Source organism: Camelus dromedarius, chromosome 7 (assembly GCF_036321535.1).
Source record: "Camelus dromedarius isolate mCamDro1 chromosome 7, mCamDro1.pat, whole genome shotgun sequence".
In the NCBI taxonomy this organism is placed as follows: Eukaryota; Metazoa; Chordata; class Mammalia; order Artiodactyla; family Camelidae; genus Camelus; species Camelus dromedarius.
Window position 1 is genome coordinate 46,963,413 of NC_087442.1, and position 16,706 is coordinate 46,980,118.

At 43.2% G+C, this 16,706-nt stretch overlaps 1 protein-coding gene across 4 annotated transcripts in view; it reads left to right on the forward strand.

Moving 5' to 3' along the window:
- RAPGEF5 (Rap guanine nucleotide exchange factor 5) overlaps positions 1-15,945 on the forward strand; it is a 241,542-nt gene extending 225,597 nt beyond the window's left edge. For all 4 annotated transcript variants that reach the window (XM_031455033.2, XM_064487511.1, XM_064487513.1 and 1 more), the window contains exons 24-26: positions 3,489-3,553; positions 9,042-9,096; positions 11,812-15,945. In XM_031455033.2, the coding sequence (XP_031310893.1) occupies positions 3,489-3,553; positions 9,042-9,096; positions 11,812-11,930 (239 nt within the window). In that variant the 3' untranslated portion in view covers positions 11,931-15,945. The remainder of the gene's footprint in view (positions 1-3,488; positions 3,554-9,041; positions 9,097-11,811) is intronic.
- Positions 15,946-16,706: the final 761 nt, after the last annotated feature.

Genomic DNA, 16,706 nt, shown 5'->3' on the forward strand with positions numbered 1-16,706 from the left:
GCACGTGGGAAGTAACAGAATTATTTAGACACAAATAGGCAAAATAGGAAACGAAGACAGGTCTAGGAAAGGAATTGATTTTAGGAAGACAAATTTTTGAAACAATAAATGTTTTTCAGGTATTGAGAAAATAGTCAACAGTGTCCCTTTAACTTAATTAGATGTGAGCCGAGCTTTCTGCTATATGTTAGTGGGTTTTCCTCTAAAATATTTAATGTGGTCAGGTGTCTCACACTTAAACATCTTAGCTTGGATGCAATTTTCTGCTCTACTGAGCTTACCTACACCTCTTTGTTAGCAGCAAAACAAATTTCTCTTTTTTCTACTGAAGATACCTTCTCTCATTCACACTAATAAAGAAAACATTTTTTCTTTTCTTTTTAAATTAGCTCTCTAGAGTTTAAACAAGCACTTATTTTTCCTTTATCTTTTCGTCATTATAAAAATAAACATTAGTACTGTGTTGCATTTAAAGCCACCGTTTTTGTCTGAAATAATTTCCACAGGAAAAAAGGAAATGTAAAATTTTAAATGTGTATATATCACATCTGAGATGAGACATTTTGAAAAGCATAAGCGACATTAATTCTTAGCTTTTGTTAGCTACAAAATTATTTTAAAATTCGCAGTAAACCACATTAGAGCAACTAACTTTTTAATGAAAACTTCCCACACATCTGTTTGTGCCTCCTACTTTGGATTGCTTTTGGTTAGAGAAAAAGACCAAATTGAACTCTGTGGGTGTTAAGAAAGATTATGGCTCCCCTGTTTCACTTTTTTTGAGATGGTCAATTCCCAACAGCATGCAGATTATCAAGTAAGCACATAAACTTAAAATGCTTTCAGCCATCAGCTTTTCTGTTTCCCGGTGAATTTCTTACCTTTTGATTTACTTCCCCCTCAACTGTGGAATCCAGTTCAGAAATTAGTGACTGGGAAACCCTACGTAAGTGTTGGCAAAAGGATCCAGCTGAGCTCAGGTTCTAAAGCAATTGAATAGTCTGTATCGTGTGGTGTTTTTGGAGATGGTATTCCCTCCAATAGAGTAAATAATCAGCAGGTAGGTCTGAGGATAAACCTGAGGCTGTGTCTGTATCTCAGAGTGGAGATTACTATTGCAGGTTTAGGGGGATGTTAAGGCACTTGTATGTTTCTTCCCTCTCTTTCATTTGCCATCTCTTCAGATGGCATCATTTCTATTATACGAAGTGTTAGGAGCATGTTCAGGTGTCTCCAGATAGAAGGGTCTGGCAGGTACTCATTTCCAGAACCCTGATCCCGGTGGGTATCCTGAACTGCTCCACAGCCCCCGACTTAAGTCCTGAGTTCCCAGTTTCTGAGCTCAGCTGCCTGCTGGTTCATCTCTCTCACGCCTTCCTCATCACACACCTGCCACTCATCTGCATCAAAACCTTCAGCCATTTAGATCTCCTTCTGGGCAGCAGCCCCTTCCAGCCTCTCTTCCCTCCCCACCTGGCCAGCTGCATCTTCCCTGCCTTATCTTCATGCCAGCATCATCCTAACAACCCCCACCCTCAATAGAGCCACCATCCTCATCTGCTGACTTCGATAAGCCCTTGAGAGTTGAGGTTAAGCAAGACCACCCAGCTAGAGGAGAGGGAAGAGATAAGAGGGGCGACAGACAAAGGAAATGCTTTTAAAAGTTGCAGAGGCACCCCACATCCCATGAATTCAGCAAGTTGACTATAACAGGTTGTAAGAGACGTCCAAGTCCTTCCAGGTACCAGAGAGGCACGGTGGTGAGAGCAAACAGGCTACCCGAGCTTGGATCCTGGCTCTGAGTCTTAGAGCTGTGATCCTAGGTCAGCTGTGCTCGTTCTTTGGACCGTAGTTTCTTCACATGCTTTCCTACTAGGGCTCTACCTTACAGTCTGTAGTTGAGGATTAAATGAATTAATGCCATATTTGACACTGTTAGTCATTATAAACTGTATTATTGTCATCATTCATGTAATCCACAACCTCCGGGAGTGAGGAGAGACTAGGCTTATGGGTGGTGTTTAATGTGGGTAGAGTGCACACAGTGCTTTACTTGCTGTACAAAAAAAAAAAAAAAAACCTGTGTTGGCTACTCTTTCTGAATATTGGGTCTCAGAGTGAGAGCTTGCAATTCTATTCTGAAAGCAAAACCATGGAAGATAATAAAATAAAAGGAGTTTGTCAGATGACTGCATAATTCCAAATTGTTTTCCTGCTAGGACACCAGTTTAAAAAAAGAAAGGAGGTAAAAAAGGAAAAAAGCTTAGGAAGAGGTTGCTGTCTAGCCAGGCTGCAAGTTCCGTTGAAAGGATGCCTTGAGAAGAGGGTTGTACCAGTGTCTCGTGTAACTATGTAACTGGTGTCGCCCCCGGGTGGGAAGTCAAAGCTCAGCAGCTGGATGTGTTGGAGGCAGCTTTCCCAAGCACCTAGCTCGTAATTGCCCCATAGGGAGCAGCAGAATCAAAGTCTTGATTAAATGCAAATGCTCTCCCTTTCTATTTATAGGAATATTAAGCTGTTCATTTCCCTCTTTTATATTGCTATTTTAACAAGATTTTTGAAAATTATTTTCATTTGGTTTGCCCTCCATATCTGATGTAACCTGATTATTTGCACGTTCTTTACATTGTAGAGCATTTCTTAGTTTGATTCCTGTCTGTGAGGATTCCCTCATGCTCAGTCCTTGACCCTCTGATTTGTGTTTTTATGTCATCCTCTTCCAGAGCTTCAGCTGCCGTCATTATTGAAAGTAATTCCCAAATCCCTATCACTCCTGTGATTTTTAAAACCAAAAGGTTTTTATTTGAATATCTTCTGTCAGTTCAGATGCAGTGAGGCTCAAATCAAATGTAACATTCCCTTCCTCTGAAAATGTACCTTCATCCTCCTTTCCTTTATGTGGTTTCCATCGGTGATGCTTGCTTCCAGTGGCTGAATGGGCCCAGAAACCTTGCCATTTTCAAACCTGCTCTTCTCACTCCCTTTGAATACCCAGTCAGGCCCTTGCTTTGAGAACCAAAAGTCTAAATTTAAACATCTAAATCTAAACCTTAATGTCTTAAGTAAAGCAAGTCCCATATACTTTGCCAGGGATTGTTAAAAAGCAAACATGTAAATATTAAAATCCTGTTTGTTTCCGGGTATTCAGTCCTTTTCTGCTCAGTGTTCTGGCCTAAAAACATAATGAACCAGTCAAGTTATAGGATAGTGGTAGCTTATATTAAGCGGGTTGAAGTCAAAGCCTTCATTGTTGAGTGCAAGACAGATACTTGGTGGGAATGTTACAGTGTTTTCTCCCCACACACATAACTTACGCCCTCTCATATCAAATACTATGCAGATTCAGTTTCAAGCTGCCTTGTCAAATGCATGAAATAATCCATAATGTTTAAGAAAAATTTGTAAGCTACATTGCATGTACACCACTTCAGCCCTGAGTCATGATCCATTCCTAATGGTACATATATCTTTTTGCTTTTGATTTTCAGATGTAACATTTATTCATGAAGGAAATAAAACGTTTTTGGATAATCTTGTCAATTTTGAAAAACTGGTATGTAAACTTCACTACTTCTCCTTTTTCCCACTGTAAGGGAAATTGTGCTTTTCTTGCTCCAAGAAACAAATGGCTTAAGCACTTTTCTCAATTAAATGGCGGGGTTGGGGGTGTGATTTATTTGCTGCAGGTTGTGAATTGTCAATAAAATGTACTCCAATTAAAAATAAGTGTACTGGAGAGGTTTTGAGAGCCAAATGTGAAAGTCTGCTTTTTGTTTTTGAACAAACTTCATTAGATTAACTTTAGTGGCTGAGTGTATTTGAACAAGGATTCAAAATGTAAGGGTCCTGTTGGCAGGATCTCCCACTTAGGAGGTTCAGCCTTACTGCTTTAAAGGCTTCCCTCGGTGTCTTGGCATGTTCTGCTTCTGAGGCCCAGGAGAAAGCTCTCCTTCTGGGGAGATACGTCCGTCTTGGATATGAAGATGGGGCTTGTAGGGTCTGCATGTGAGAGGAAGGATCCCCGCCAACAGCCTGTGGACAAATGGTACCACTGTGGAGAAAGCCGCAGGGCAGAGTGCCCTCCCTGCTCCTGAGGAAGGGGTCCCTGGCCAGTCCTTCCTTACAGGTTACTGAAATGCCTCTTCCTGAATTATCTCCAGGACATTCCCAGGTGCTTTGTCATGCAGTGGGCACCCCCTTGCCTTTCTCATGCGCAGCGGAGGGCAGAGGAGGAGTTGCCTGTGAGAGCTGAGCAGCTGTAAAACAGGAGTGCTGCAGAGACCTAGCTGGCTACTAAGTAGAATGGATTTGTCTGACAGGTGAACTTTAGTGTCGTGGATTAGACTGCGTGCGCGGCTAAAGGTGATACCAGTGATGCCTGTCCATAGGCCCTGGCCTTTGAATGACCTTTTCAGTCATGTTAATGGATTTGTGTGAACTCTTTCGGGAGAAGGCTCCGGGTTCCCTGAGAGCCTGGGTCAGGCATTTGAGAAGAAGTTGAATGGGCCAAGGGCCGTAGCCCATGACCATGCAGAGTACCAGCTGATGAGTCCAGACGAGGCTTGGACTCTGACCTTTGCCTCATAAGTGCCCAGTTCTAATTGTGAGGTTAACGCGTCACCCCCAGACGAGGTGACACAGAGCCAGTGCAACCTGGAAACACGAGCAGCTGGCATCTGGAAGGCTGACGTCTCGGAATGTCTTGCATAGCTCCATTGTAATTACTGGAAGATGATCACTTTCTGGCTAGTTATTTTTGAAGTGGATGTGACTATAACTTTTCAAGCCTCTCTCTGCGCTAAGTGCTTTGGAATCAAGCTTAGTTATTTTAGATACTACACTCAAACCAGCACAGCTGGAAATGGATATTTAAAGTATTAGCTTTTCTCGTACTTACTCTTTACAGGTTTGGTCTGTGTCACTGTGTAATATTCTGATAGATCACAGGGCACCTGTCTGCAACTGAAGACTGTAGGCATTAGCATTCTGGTAATCTGTGGGCAGGGTGATCACCAGCGTTTGGTTGATGAAATGATTACAGGACAATGAAGCCTTTGGTCAATATTTGTTTCAAATCCTGGCCACACGTCTGCTTGAGAGTGCCAAGTAAGCTTTGGAGAGAGTGTGTGAAGATGTGGGGTGAGGTGTGTCACACCAGGTGGAATTCCCTCTAAAGGCCTAACTTTCCCTCTGACTAAGCCAGAGGGAGCACGGGAGAACAGGTGTACTCTTTATAAGCTGACTGTTGTCTACTGTTCGGGGCAGGCTGGGGGCTGACCTCCTTTGCAAAAGGAACCAGTGATTGGTGCAGTTCACTGCGTCATTCCACTGAGACAGCGCTGCCAAAGCAAGAGAACGATTTGATACAGGCATGAGTGGGAAAGAGCAGTGGAAGGCTTCCTACACCCTTTTCTCTTCCATTCTGACCAGCATCTCTAGTGTTCCCCTGCTTTCTCCAACAGTTCAGAAGCCTTTTAATGCCACTGAATGTAGTCTAGGTCTTGCTGGCCCAGGTGCCAAGACTTCAGACTAACTGTAGGGATTGGAACAAAGTCTAACAGTACTTTTCTTAGGGTCAATACTTGTATGTGCCCTTAATCCCTTAATAAAGCTCAAGGAAGTAACGGCATAAATAAACTTTTATTTTAAATTTTAAATTCCTTAAGAGAACTCTTACTAAAAAGGCCACTGGGATCTAAGTGCAGCTGTGCATGCGCACGGCAGGTGCACTAGTCCCTCCACCTCCCCCTGGGGTTTGTTAGCACGTTATTTCTAAAGAGAGCAGACTCTGGTATCACTGGTTTCTGGTCCTCAAAGCAGATGGCAGTTAAGATACAGCACACTTCGTGCTGACCCTCTCCTTACAGAGAGAAGACAGGATCAAGTTAGAGTTTTTTCCAGAAGGACAAAACTCCATTTTGTATCACACACGGTCCTATTATACTCGGATGCCAGAGTAAAAAAGCTGAATTTCCTGATAGAGTCAGTCATTTCAAGGCACATTTCTTACCAGAAGACAGGGTTTCACTTAAGCTAAAATAGGATCATCTTTCACAATAATGAACCAATAGCACCTAACTGAGTTAACTGGTAGGAAGCCAGTCCCTCCTGATGGATATTAGCTTGAGCCAGTGAGCAGATAATTCAGTGTATTGTCTTTATCTGGCTGCTCCAGGCCGACACATGAAGTCAGAGGACACAGAGACCTAGAAGTGCTCACTGGGTCTGACAAGATATCCATCGTTCCCCTCGCTGCCTCTGCACCTCTGAATGCTCCAGCCTCACACTGTTAAATAATGAAGAAGCAAATGCTTTCTCCCCTCCTCTTTATCCCTCAATGTGAAGAGCATCATCTTTTGTCATAGCTGCCCCCCTCCCCCATCAGAAAACCCAGAGATGGGATCAGGACTCGGGTTTCAAGGCCGCCCTCCAGCCGCCTTCCCTGCATCAGCTGTGCTCATGGCACGTGATAGAAATCGGGGTGACGCCACAGCTTGACATGAGGGGCTGTCCTGGGAGAAGCGGTGAAATCCGGGGAAGGCAATTGGACAATAAGTTCACAGACGTGCGTCAGGTTTCATTTCCTTCACCAGCACAACTCACGCTGTTGCTGTGATCACCGTCCTGTTGAATTTTTCACTACTGAGTAGAAATACAATAGACGCGCCTCCCATGAGAACAATTTAGTAAGGAGGTCATATTCAAAGAATGTTTCTGTAGATCTGCTGGATTTGAAGTTAAAAAAATTTTCTTAGTATGAACACTATTATTTTAGATGTACTTCGTTGATGATTTGCTGTGCATGGACAATTCTGAGTTCGGTGTGTGTAGGCAGGACATGAAAGATGGTGGCCCAAGATACAAACTCCATGTGTGAAATAAGTAAGATACAAGGATATATTGTACAGCACAGGCAGTACAGCCAGACTTTTATAATAACTTTGATTGGTGTATAATCTATAAAAATTTTGAATCACTATGTTGTATACCTGAAACTAATATAATATTGTAAGTAAACTATATTTCAATTGAAATAAAAAAAGATGGCTCATTTAGGAAGGTTTGAAGGACCAGATCATGGGTAACGTTGATTCTTGAATACCAGGATGATATTTGGGTTTCGTATGAGACCATGTTTGGCGTCACTGTAGACTTTCAGAGGACCAGAACAGGATGACGTGTTTGGAGGTTATTCAGACAGTGATGCAGGCGGAACTGCAGTGGAGATTGGTCTTGTCCTAAATGCTATCTTTCCTTTACCCTGGAGAACTGAAAACGGTAGCGAGAGCTGGAAGACGGTTACAGAGACACAAGTGTGAGGCCAGGGGATCCGTGAGTTTAAGAAACTGCCTGGAGATCAGTGAGAACTTGAAAGTAGATAAGTGAAGACTGTAAAAGGGAATGACCATTATAAACAGGAAACGGCCTCTGTATAGATATCCATGTTTTAGAAAATATTCATCGTTCACAAATATCTCATTTCCTGTCACCATTTGAGTTCCTTGCATCTTTGATTCCACAAAAGTTACTGCCTCCACTCAGCGTGTATGTGTGACTGTGTGTTGCCACCTGGTAGGTGCTGGGCACGCCCAGCCCTCCCGTGGCACCTGGTCTGGAGGAGGAGGAAAGTTCCCTAGTAATCACAGCACAAACCCAGCGTGCCTTGTACAGGGAATACTGGGAAGGCTGGGAATGGAGCCTCCCCCATCTGGAAGGGCCATCTCAGAAAGGCTTCATGGGGAGAAGGGGAAATTGCACCTGAAGTGAAAAGTACAAGCAAATGTGGACAGGTAGGTTGAGGGTGGGCTTGCTGCATTTTTTTTTTTATTATATACTTTTTGAAAAATTTTTTCTTCTTTTAATTGAGGTATGTTTGATGTACATTATAAATAATTTACTAGTGTACAGCATGGTGATTCTTAATTTTTAAAGTTTGTACTCTATATGTAGTTATTATAAAACATTGGCTATATTCTTTGTATTGTACTATATCCTTGTAGCTTACTTATTTTATACATAATAGTTTGTACCTCTTAATCCCATACCCCTATTTTGCCCCTCCTCCCATCCTCTCCTCACTGGTAGCCACTACTTTGTTCTCTGTATCTGTGGGTCTGTTTCATTTTGTTATATTCCCTGGTTTGTTTATACACATACATACATACACACACACACCCCACATCTTCTTTATCCATTCATATGTTGATAGACACTTAGATTGCTTCCATAGCTTGGCAATCGTAAATAATGCTGCTATGAACAGTGGAGTATATATACTTTTTCGAATTAGTGTTTTCTTTATTTCTTTTTTTTTTCCCCAGATATATACCCAGGAGTGGAACTGCTGGGTCATATAGTAGTTCTATTTTTAGTTTTTTGAGAAACCTCCATACTATTTTCCACAGTGGCTGTACCAATTTATATTCCCACCAACAATGTACGAGGGTTCCCTTTTCTCCACACTCTCTCCAACATTTGTAATTTGTGCTCTTTTTGATGATGGCCATTCTGACAGGTGTGAGGTGATGTCTCGTTGTGGTTTTGACTTGCATTTCTCTGATGATTATTGACATTGAGTGTCTTTTCGTGTGCCTGTTGGTCATCTGTATGTCTTCTTTGGGAAAACGTCTATTCAGGTCTTCTGCCCATTTTTTAATCAGGTTGTTTGTTTTCCTGATGTTGAGTTGTATGAGCTGCTTATATATTTTGGGTATTAACCTCTTACTGGTCATATCATTTGCATATATTGTCTCCCATTTGGTAGGTTGTCTTGTGCTGCATTTCTTTACAGCAGGTTTTCCTGTGGCTCAGTTAGAATCTGTGCAGCTGGGGTTGAGAGCTCCTGTTTCTGTAGACAAGGTCTGAATATTCTTTTGTCATCCAAACTCAGTATAATTAATTAAAGTTAGGCTCAGCTCCAAATATAGCTCTTCTCTTTACACCCAAAGGTGTTAGACAGTCCAGCCGTCCTCACAGCACTGCTCCCTTGGCAACTCTCAAAACCACCCTTCCATTCACGTGTTTCCTCTTCTGCCTTCCAGCATATGATTGCAGACACCGTCCGAACCCTGAGACACTGCAGGACTAACCAGTTTGGTGAGTGATTGAAGTGGGGTGTGGACTGTTCATTTACTGTAAGTTGGTATTTGGTGGAAATAAATTTAAACAGATTGTAGTATATAATATGCACATCATATGCATATACTGTATTCTCTCTTTGTTTCATCACCGCACATTTGGGATGCAGAGTAAAACAAGAAATGGCAGCTTTAGGTCCTGTCCTGGCAGCCAGTGTCCACTGCACAGAGTGACTTTAGACAGTCAGAAGTTCCCACTCTGTCCTTGACCCAGAAAGTCGTGTTTGCTTGCCCACTGGCTCAGAATGACCCCTGGCTTTATCAGGAGTGACCTGGACCTAACCTCCTTGCTTGGAGCCTTCCTGGAAATAAGAATATAGTTTGTAAATGTGCGTAAAGCAGCCTTCCAGAATCTTTTCTCCTCTCCAAGAAAAACTTCCTATCTGGAGCTGCCTTTCACTGGAAGAGTATTTTTCTGAGCCCATTTGTAGATTCCACACTGAGATGAATGTATGGAGGAATATTTGCTCCTTTTTAAATCTCAGGAATGATTTACACTATGTTTAAATGGTGTTAAAACATAGCAGGAAGAAGGAAGGAAATCAACTGTATTGAGTTCAAGGAGCTGTCACATGGACAGTGGAATCCTGACACCAGTACTGGTGAAGGGAGATTACCCACCCTGTGGATGCAGAGCAGGAAACTAAGGCTTTAATAATTATAAATCAATCAAAAGTGACCGCTAATTAAAATTTACTTTGTTAAATAATACATCCTCATTGCAAACCAATTTTTTTCCAACAACACAGTAGTATCTATGAAGTAGAAAAATCAATGTCTCACATCCTAAGGAAAAGACTACTAACAATTTGGTACATATTCTTAAGAATTTTCTTTCTGTCCAAGCTGGTCTTGGGTGGCAATATTTTCCTCCAACAAAGCAACTGAACTTCTGTGTGGATTACAAAGTTGTTTGAAAGAGAGAATCATAAATACAGGACCTAATTTTCTAAGTGTTCACATCAACTAACATGATTTGATCTGTGCTTATGTAATTCTCCATTGACTACCCACATGCAAAGCAGTTGCAGTAGAAATAGCAATAACACTGGCACAGAGATTCACTCACATGTTCGAGTATAACAATGCTGATGAGGAATGGGTTTGTGTTTCTTCCATTCTGCTTTGCTTCCCAAGTATTTATGGGCACTCAGCGAAGTCTAAGACCTCAGTCTCACTTACCAAGGATTTTGGTCTATGTAAACTGCAAGTGCAGGCAGGAAGGTTTACTGGTGTGGCTGGCCTTGACCCTGCCGTGAACCTCCCATCACCAGAGAGTAAGTCTGCATAGCACAAAGCAAAGGAGAAATTTAACAATAATGATTTAAGTAACTTGGGACTGAATTTTCTAAATTTATTTTGACGGTTTGTCTAGGCAGAGTTAACCAAAGTCAGCATTTGGGATAAAATAATACGATTTTAATCATGCCACTTACAAAGTGCCATGCAAGTCTCACTTGTCATGGTTGGAAGCATTCATCCTGCCACCTTTTTTTATAATTAGTTTATTATTTTTTTTTTTTAATGGAGGTACTGGGGATTGAACCCAGGACCTCATGCATACTAAGTACGTGCTCTACCACTGAGCTATATGCTCCCTGCCAATCCTGCCATCATTTTAAGGCTGGAAAGTTAACAACAAAATTGCCTCAGTAGCAAAAAAAAAAATTGGTAGCATCATGTTTTCTAAACCAAACAAGGGAGATGGTAAAAACTTTAACTCCTGGTGCTTTAACCTGTTGAAACCAGGAAGCCTTGTTTCTATTAAACCTAATAATTACAAGCCATCCATGACATACAAACCTTAATTATTTCTTCATAAAATGTATTTGTCATCGAGAAGGAAAACATGGGTTTTCACCAAAGAGAAAAAATGTCTGCATTAAAATGCTCGGCCTCCTAGGGGCCCCACCCTCCTGCTCAAGCTGAACTCCATCCAGCCTCACACCTTCCCCTCCATCTGAAGTCCCACGAAGCAGGAGACCCACGGTTACATGGTCTCACTGTGGGGTAACTTCGCCAGCCTCCCCACGAAATATCCACATAGTTTCTGAACTTGCTTTGCCTACTAATCATACCTTCAGTTCACATCTGTGATATCTGTTCGTTCAGTTGATCCTTTAACTTTTTTCCCCCAAAAAATAAGGGCACCAAAAGATTGTACAAAATCTAAAAGAAAGAGAACTACTGTGTCTGTGCAGTCACCAGATTAGCAGTGAGTTCTGACAATCCTGGTCTGCGATATAAGAGCCTATTAAAGGGACAGTCGCTGTAATGGGCTCCTTGGTGTGGAGCCGAGACCGTAGACTCGGAGCCTCATGGCCCAGGTGCTAGTTTGCTCTGCCACTTACTTGCTGTGTCTGTGCTGTATCCCGTTCTGTGGAGGGGATGATAACGTAATGGGAGGGAGTAGCACATAATGTTAGGAGGAAATGCTGTATCAATGTTGGTAAAACAAATAATCTTGCCAGTCTGATTACCTGACCTGAGGGATCTAGTCTGAGCTGAAAAAGCATCTCCATTGTTAGGATAAAGATCTCTCTTCTGGGATCCTGCCTAATGAGGGTCTACCTTCTGGGTTTACTGTAAGTCTTCATATGGGGTTTTACTGGTATTTAGAAACAGCATTTCTGCTCTCATGAGATTGACTGTCTTTTTCTCCTCCCCCAAACAGGAGGTGACATGTCTCCAAAAGAGCACCAAGAGTTGAAATCCTATGTTAATCACCTCTACGTCATTGACAGCCAGCAGTCCCTGTTCGAGCTCTCGCACCGGATCGAGCCGCGGGTGTGAGCCCCACCGCCCCGGGAGCTCCGGGAATGGCAGTGCCAAGCACATTGCTTTCCTGCGAGAACAGAAGTTGCTGAGTTTTATCAGTATATCACAGAACACACACAGGAAAGCCGGCCCCAGCATACTGGGGAAGTGATGTCAGCATCCAGAGGTGGGGAAAGGCTGCTCTCAGAAGGAGGAGGCAGAAAGAGAGTCAGAAGCTTTCTTGAAATGGAGAAGTCTGGTTTCTTCTGATCACTTTGTTGAGCCAGTCCAGTTTTCACTTTGAGATGTGCCAGCGTCAAGATGAGAGCACGTGTCTTGTCACACAGTGACCCAGTATCTCAGTTAGAGTGTGCATGAGACAGGGAGGAGTTTTACTTAGCCTGGCAGGGGATTACTGTTGATAGGCTGTCAGGAAAGAGCTCATTTGAACCCCTGAAGACAGTGATGGCGTCTCTAGATTTCCAGGGAGAAGGAGTGGTCTCTGTCCATATGAACTATGACATCACCAAAAGCCACTTGTGTCTAGGGAGTTGGTGAGGACTGGTGCTGGCATCTCAGCTCTGATCTCCAGAAGAGAAATATCAAGGCATGCATTTCTTTCCATCCACAGTCACTTATGGATGTATGCTTGCAGGTGAAATTCGTTTCTGCACAGCTGATTTACAACTGTAGGCAAGTTAGACTAAGATGCTTTGCCAGTACGGAAAAATAGTCATCTTTAAGAAATTAACTCATTGTTTAATTTCTGGGGATTTTCTTTACACATGCAAGCAGGCTCTCATCTCTCCTTGGATACAATATGATTTTCAAGAAAAGCACAATGCCTGAGACACTGTAGGCACTCTGAAACTGTTTTCTGAGTGACGGAATCGTAGCGGTCTTCCCTCTTGTGCCTGGCGGTGCCCTCCTGTTTTGCATGCCTTTGGCAGCCTCATGCCCTGACTGCAGATTGAGAACAGCTAGCACAGGGAGGTTAAGTGGGATTTGATGTGTGAAGCCCTTGGCAACCTCTAGAGAAGAGCAAGGGATAGTGATGATTGCCTGTCTTTCAGCAAATGAAAAAAGTCCCCAAATATCCAAACGTCTGATTTATGTTGGACACTTAGAAGTCCTGTAGTCCACCTCCCAACCAAGGCAGGGAGCCTTTCTATAATTTGTCTTTTTTTCCCTCAAAGTCTGAGAGTCTTTTAAGTCTCTATTTATTCCCATTTTTACAGGTTGGGGCTCCTACAGTAATTAAGACCTCTTGCTGTTCTCAGGAACTGGTTAGAGGATATCCCTCAACCTTCAAATGAACAGAAAAGCCTGTGGGATGCAGTAATGAAATCCACCCCTGCCAGCTAGATCCTTGTCCCTTCGCTAAAACATAAGGGCCCTGCTTCACATACTAGCTCCATTCATTTCCCTCACGGGCACCCCTGGTGCCCCCGTCGCTGCTCCTGCCTGACCATCTCCTCAGTGCCTGTACAGAACCGCTCGCTTTTGTCTCATCAGCACCTCATTACGAGGCTGTGTCTGATGCTTTCTGACGCCTTTATGACAGTGCTGTTTCCTGGGCTCAGGAACCACACTGAGCTTGAGAGATCACTGGAAGGAACTGCACAGAGAAAATTTCGGGTAGAACTTTCAAAGAGACTCAATCTGTTCCAGCATGTCATGCTTCAGTCCTGAAAAGTAATGAGGGTTTATAGAAAGGCACCATGCAGGGCTGGTCCACTCAGAGAAATGCTGCAGGCTGCTGGGAATGGAATGAGACCCATTGGAGGAGATCAGAGCCATCAGAACCAGGGAAAGGCAACATCTTTTACTGCTGATCAAACACTGGAAAAGCTCTTCCCTTGGGAGCTACTGAAGATGGTGTGGCCTTACAGCCCGGTGTGTCTTCTGGCCTTTTCTCTATGCCAGGGAGTAGCATTTGGCCAGTCTCATCACATGAGGCCATTGTGATCTTGTCTCTGTGTTTTACAATTTAAATTGTTATTCATATCCAATCTACATTGCTCCAACTAAAACTATTTCAGTTGCTCCAGTGGAGAACAGTTTCAACCCAGCACCTGCTGCTTAGACCTCAATTCAAATACATCCATGGCCAAATGAACCCTACATCGTGCTGAAAAGCATTGTGAGGGTGAAGTCAGAGTGTCCCACATGGTAGGGGTGGAAACAGGTGGGGGGGAAACTGGCGCTTGTCTGCGTTTCCTGCAGCCGAGGTCCTGTGGCTCTCGGGGCAGCAAAAGGAAAGGAGGATTTTGTTTAGTCTAGATGTGCTTTCCACCCCTGTCTTCTGAAAGTCAGTATCTCCAAATTGTTCTGAAGTTTAACATCTGTCTCGAGAGGTTTCCCAGGCAGCAGCTCTCAGAAATTTCCGAAGCTCTGAGAAGACTTAAATGTGGAATTTAAAGAATTCAAAGCAGAATCGTGGGAACCAGAATTAGCACAGCATGAAGCTCTTTCTGGTGAATGTGAGCTGTACAAGTGAGCAGGCTGCACGGGGCTGAGGCAGGGTCCCTGTTGATGGGGATGGGTCATATTCCTTCTCCAAGTATCTGCCAAGGCTTCTTTGGAATAGGTTTTGTTCTGGCCAGAAGGGTGGGCTGGAAGACATCTAAGCTCCTTTACAGCTCTATTAGATTTTCACGATCACATGAAATCTCCATTCACTCTGAAAAATCTCCTGTAATCTGCCGCCTTCACCAGCAAGTGGTGCACGGGCACTTCTAAGCAGGTTTCTTCTTGCTACAGCACAACTCTCAGACAGTCCTGTGGGTCTTTGGATTTGTCAGTATTCTAGCAAACCAGCCCTCTTAGAAGTCAGCACAGGACAGGTTCCTATGGGCAAAATCACAACTTTTCCAAAATTTAAAAAATTTTTCCCGTAAACATTTACAGATACTCCAAAGACTACAGTGTTTTAAATTCACTCATTGTTATAATGTATACAGTTGCCAAATGGTTGTAGTGATAAATATTGTGGCCTGCATTACTTTATTCTAGTGTCTGTTTATAATAAACTCATTTTCCTAGACCCCTATCCACAAGCAAGTCAGGTGGAGCATACATTAAACTCAGAAGCACGAGGATAAAGTGAAACCCCGCGCCTCCCAGTTTGTAGGGAGGTGTTAATGCTAATGCATAGTCACCTCCAAGCAGGGAGAAACGGTTGCATGAAAAGAGAGGTTGCCAGTAGCTTCTGACCCCTGGGGCTGGGTTTTCTCTGCTGCCCCAGCCCAGCCCCGTCATTTTGTCATAAGCATCATACACCACAGTCCCAAGCTTAGTGTCCCCAATGGCACAGCTAATCCAGGCTGCTCAGAAACTAGGCAAAACATTAAAATAGGGAAGATCAGGTCCACTGCAGTTGTCTAACATGGAGTTTCTTTTAAACGCTTCAAAGACGTGTCCTTAAAATTTCAGCCTGCTTCGTAACGAGTGGGCCATTGTGCTTAAAACCAGTAGGGGAAGAAAAAGGTTTTAAAAATTGCCAAAAAGTTAGAAAGTGTACTACTGTATAAAGCAAAGCTGTACAAACTAAACATTTTTTAGCAGAGTATTTATTTGCATAGCCTATTTATTGTATTCGTATGACACTGTTATTAAATACTGGGATGAAATGGATGACCTGAAACAAGGACTCTTGCCTTTTAATGCGTCATTAAATAAGACTGCTGTGACACTGTAAGCTTGCGTTAACAATTAGAAGATAGAAAACCCACCATAAGGGTGTCTGTCTTAACTTCTCAGGGACTACACTGCGTAGTTTTCCACCATTAGAAGAGCTGGTAAATATGAAACACATGTGGAATTACCAGAATTGCCATTAACAGTATTTTCTCTCATATTTCATGCTTTCTGCTTCTGTATATATGACTGTGCTGTGTATTTATCAAAGCTAGTAAGCAATAATTTATATGTAAAAATGGCCAAGCAATATAAGGTGAAAACTTACATAAGTCACTGTTACCTTATCTTGTATTTTCAAGTGTTTTTTTTTTAAACCGCTTTTCCAAATATAAGATTATGTTAAAGATGCCATTCATGCCTCATAGCTTCTTGCTTTGTCTGATGTTTGGGAGCTTAGCAGCCTGTGTTCTGGCCTCGTATTATGCTCTCATGTCTGGGACTCAGAAATCATTTGCTCACTGAGAGAGCTCCAAGGAGGTGAAGAGATTCTCAGGCATTGAGTTATTGCAGAACCTAAAGACCCCACATTGGAAATTGCCATCAGTATTGTCATATTCTGGGATTGGGAGACTCCCAGCAACCCCTGTCATCACCTCAGCCCACTCGAGTAGGACCAAGTACTCTCCCTTCTTCAGCAGCCCAACACTGAGGGAAGCTGGGAAGCTCCATGCCCTGGTGGTGATGCCCTAGGCCAGACGAGAGGCAGCACAAGAGCCCTGGGAGGATGAAGCAGAGGGGTCGCAACGATGCTCTGCAGGAACGAGAAGGCGAGGCCTGTCTACATTCGGGTAGACTATTGTTCAAAGTCTTCTCTACCCCTCCCTCCAGAAGGATTCTGCTTCCTGCCCATTGATGTCAAGCTCAGACTTTGGCATTGTGGCAGCCCCTCCCTGCAAGAGGATTATGTAGCCACCATGTTGAACTCAGGAGTCAGCAAGCGTCTTCCTCTGTCCAGTGAAAAAAAGCGACCTGTGTGGCTTCGAAACTGAAGCTTTGAGGTAGCCTGTGGCTGCCATCTCTCCTCTGCTCTGAGACCGTCCATGTTCCAGGTAATGATGTCTCCATCCGCCTGGGTCTCCAGCTTATGAAGGATGTGCAACTTGAGCAAGA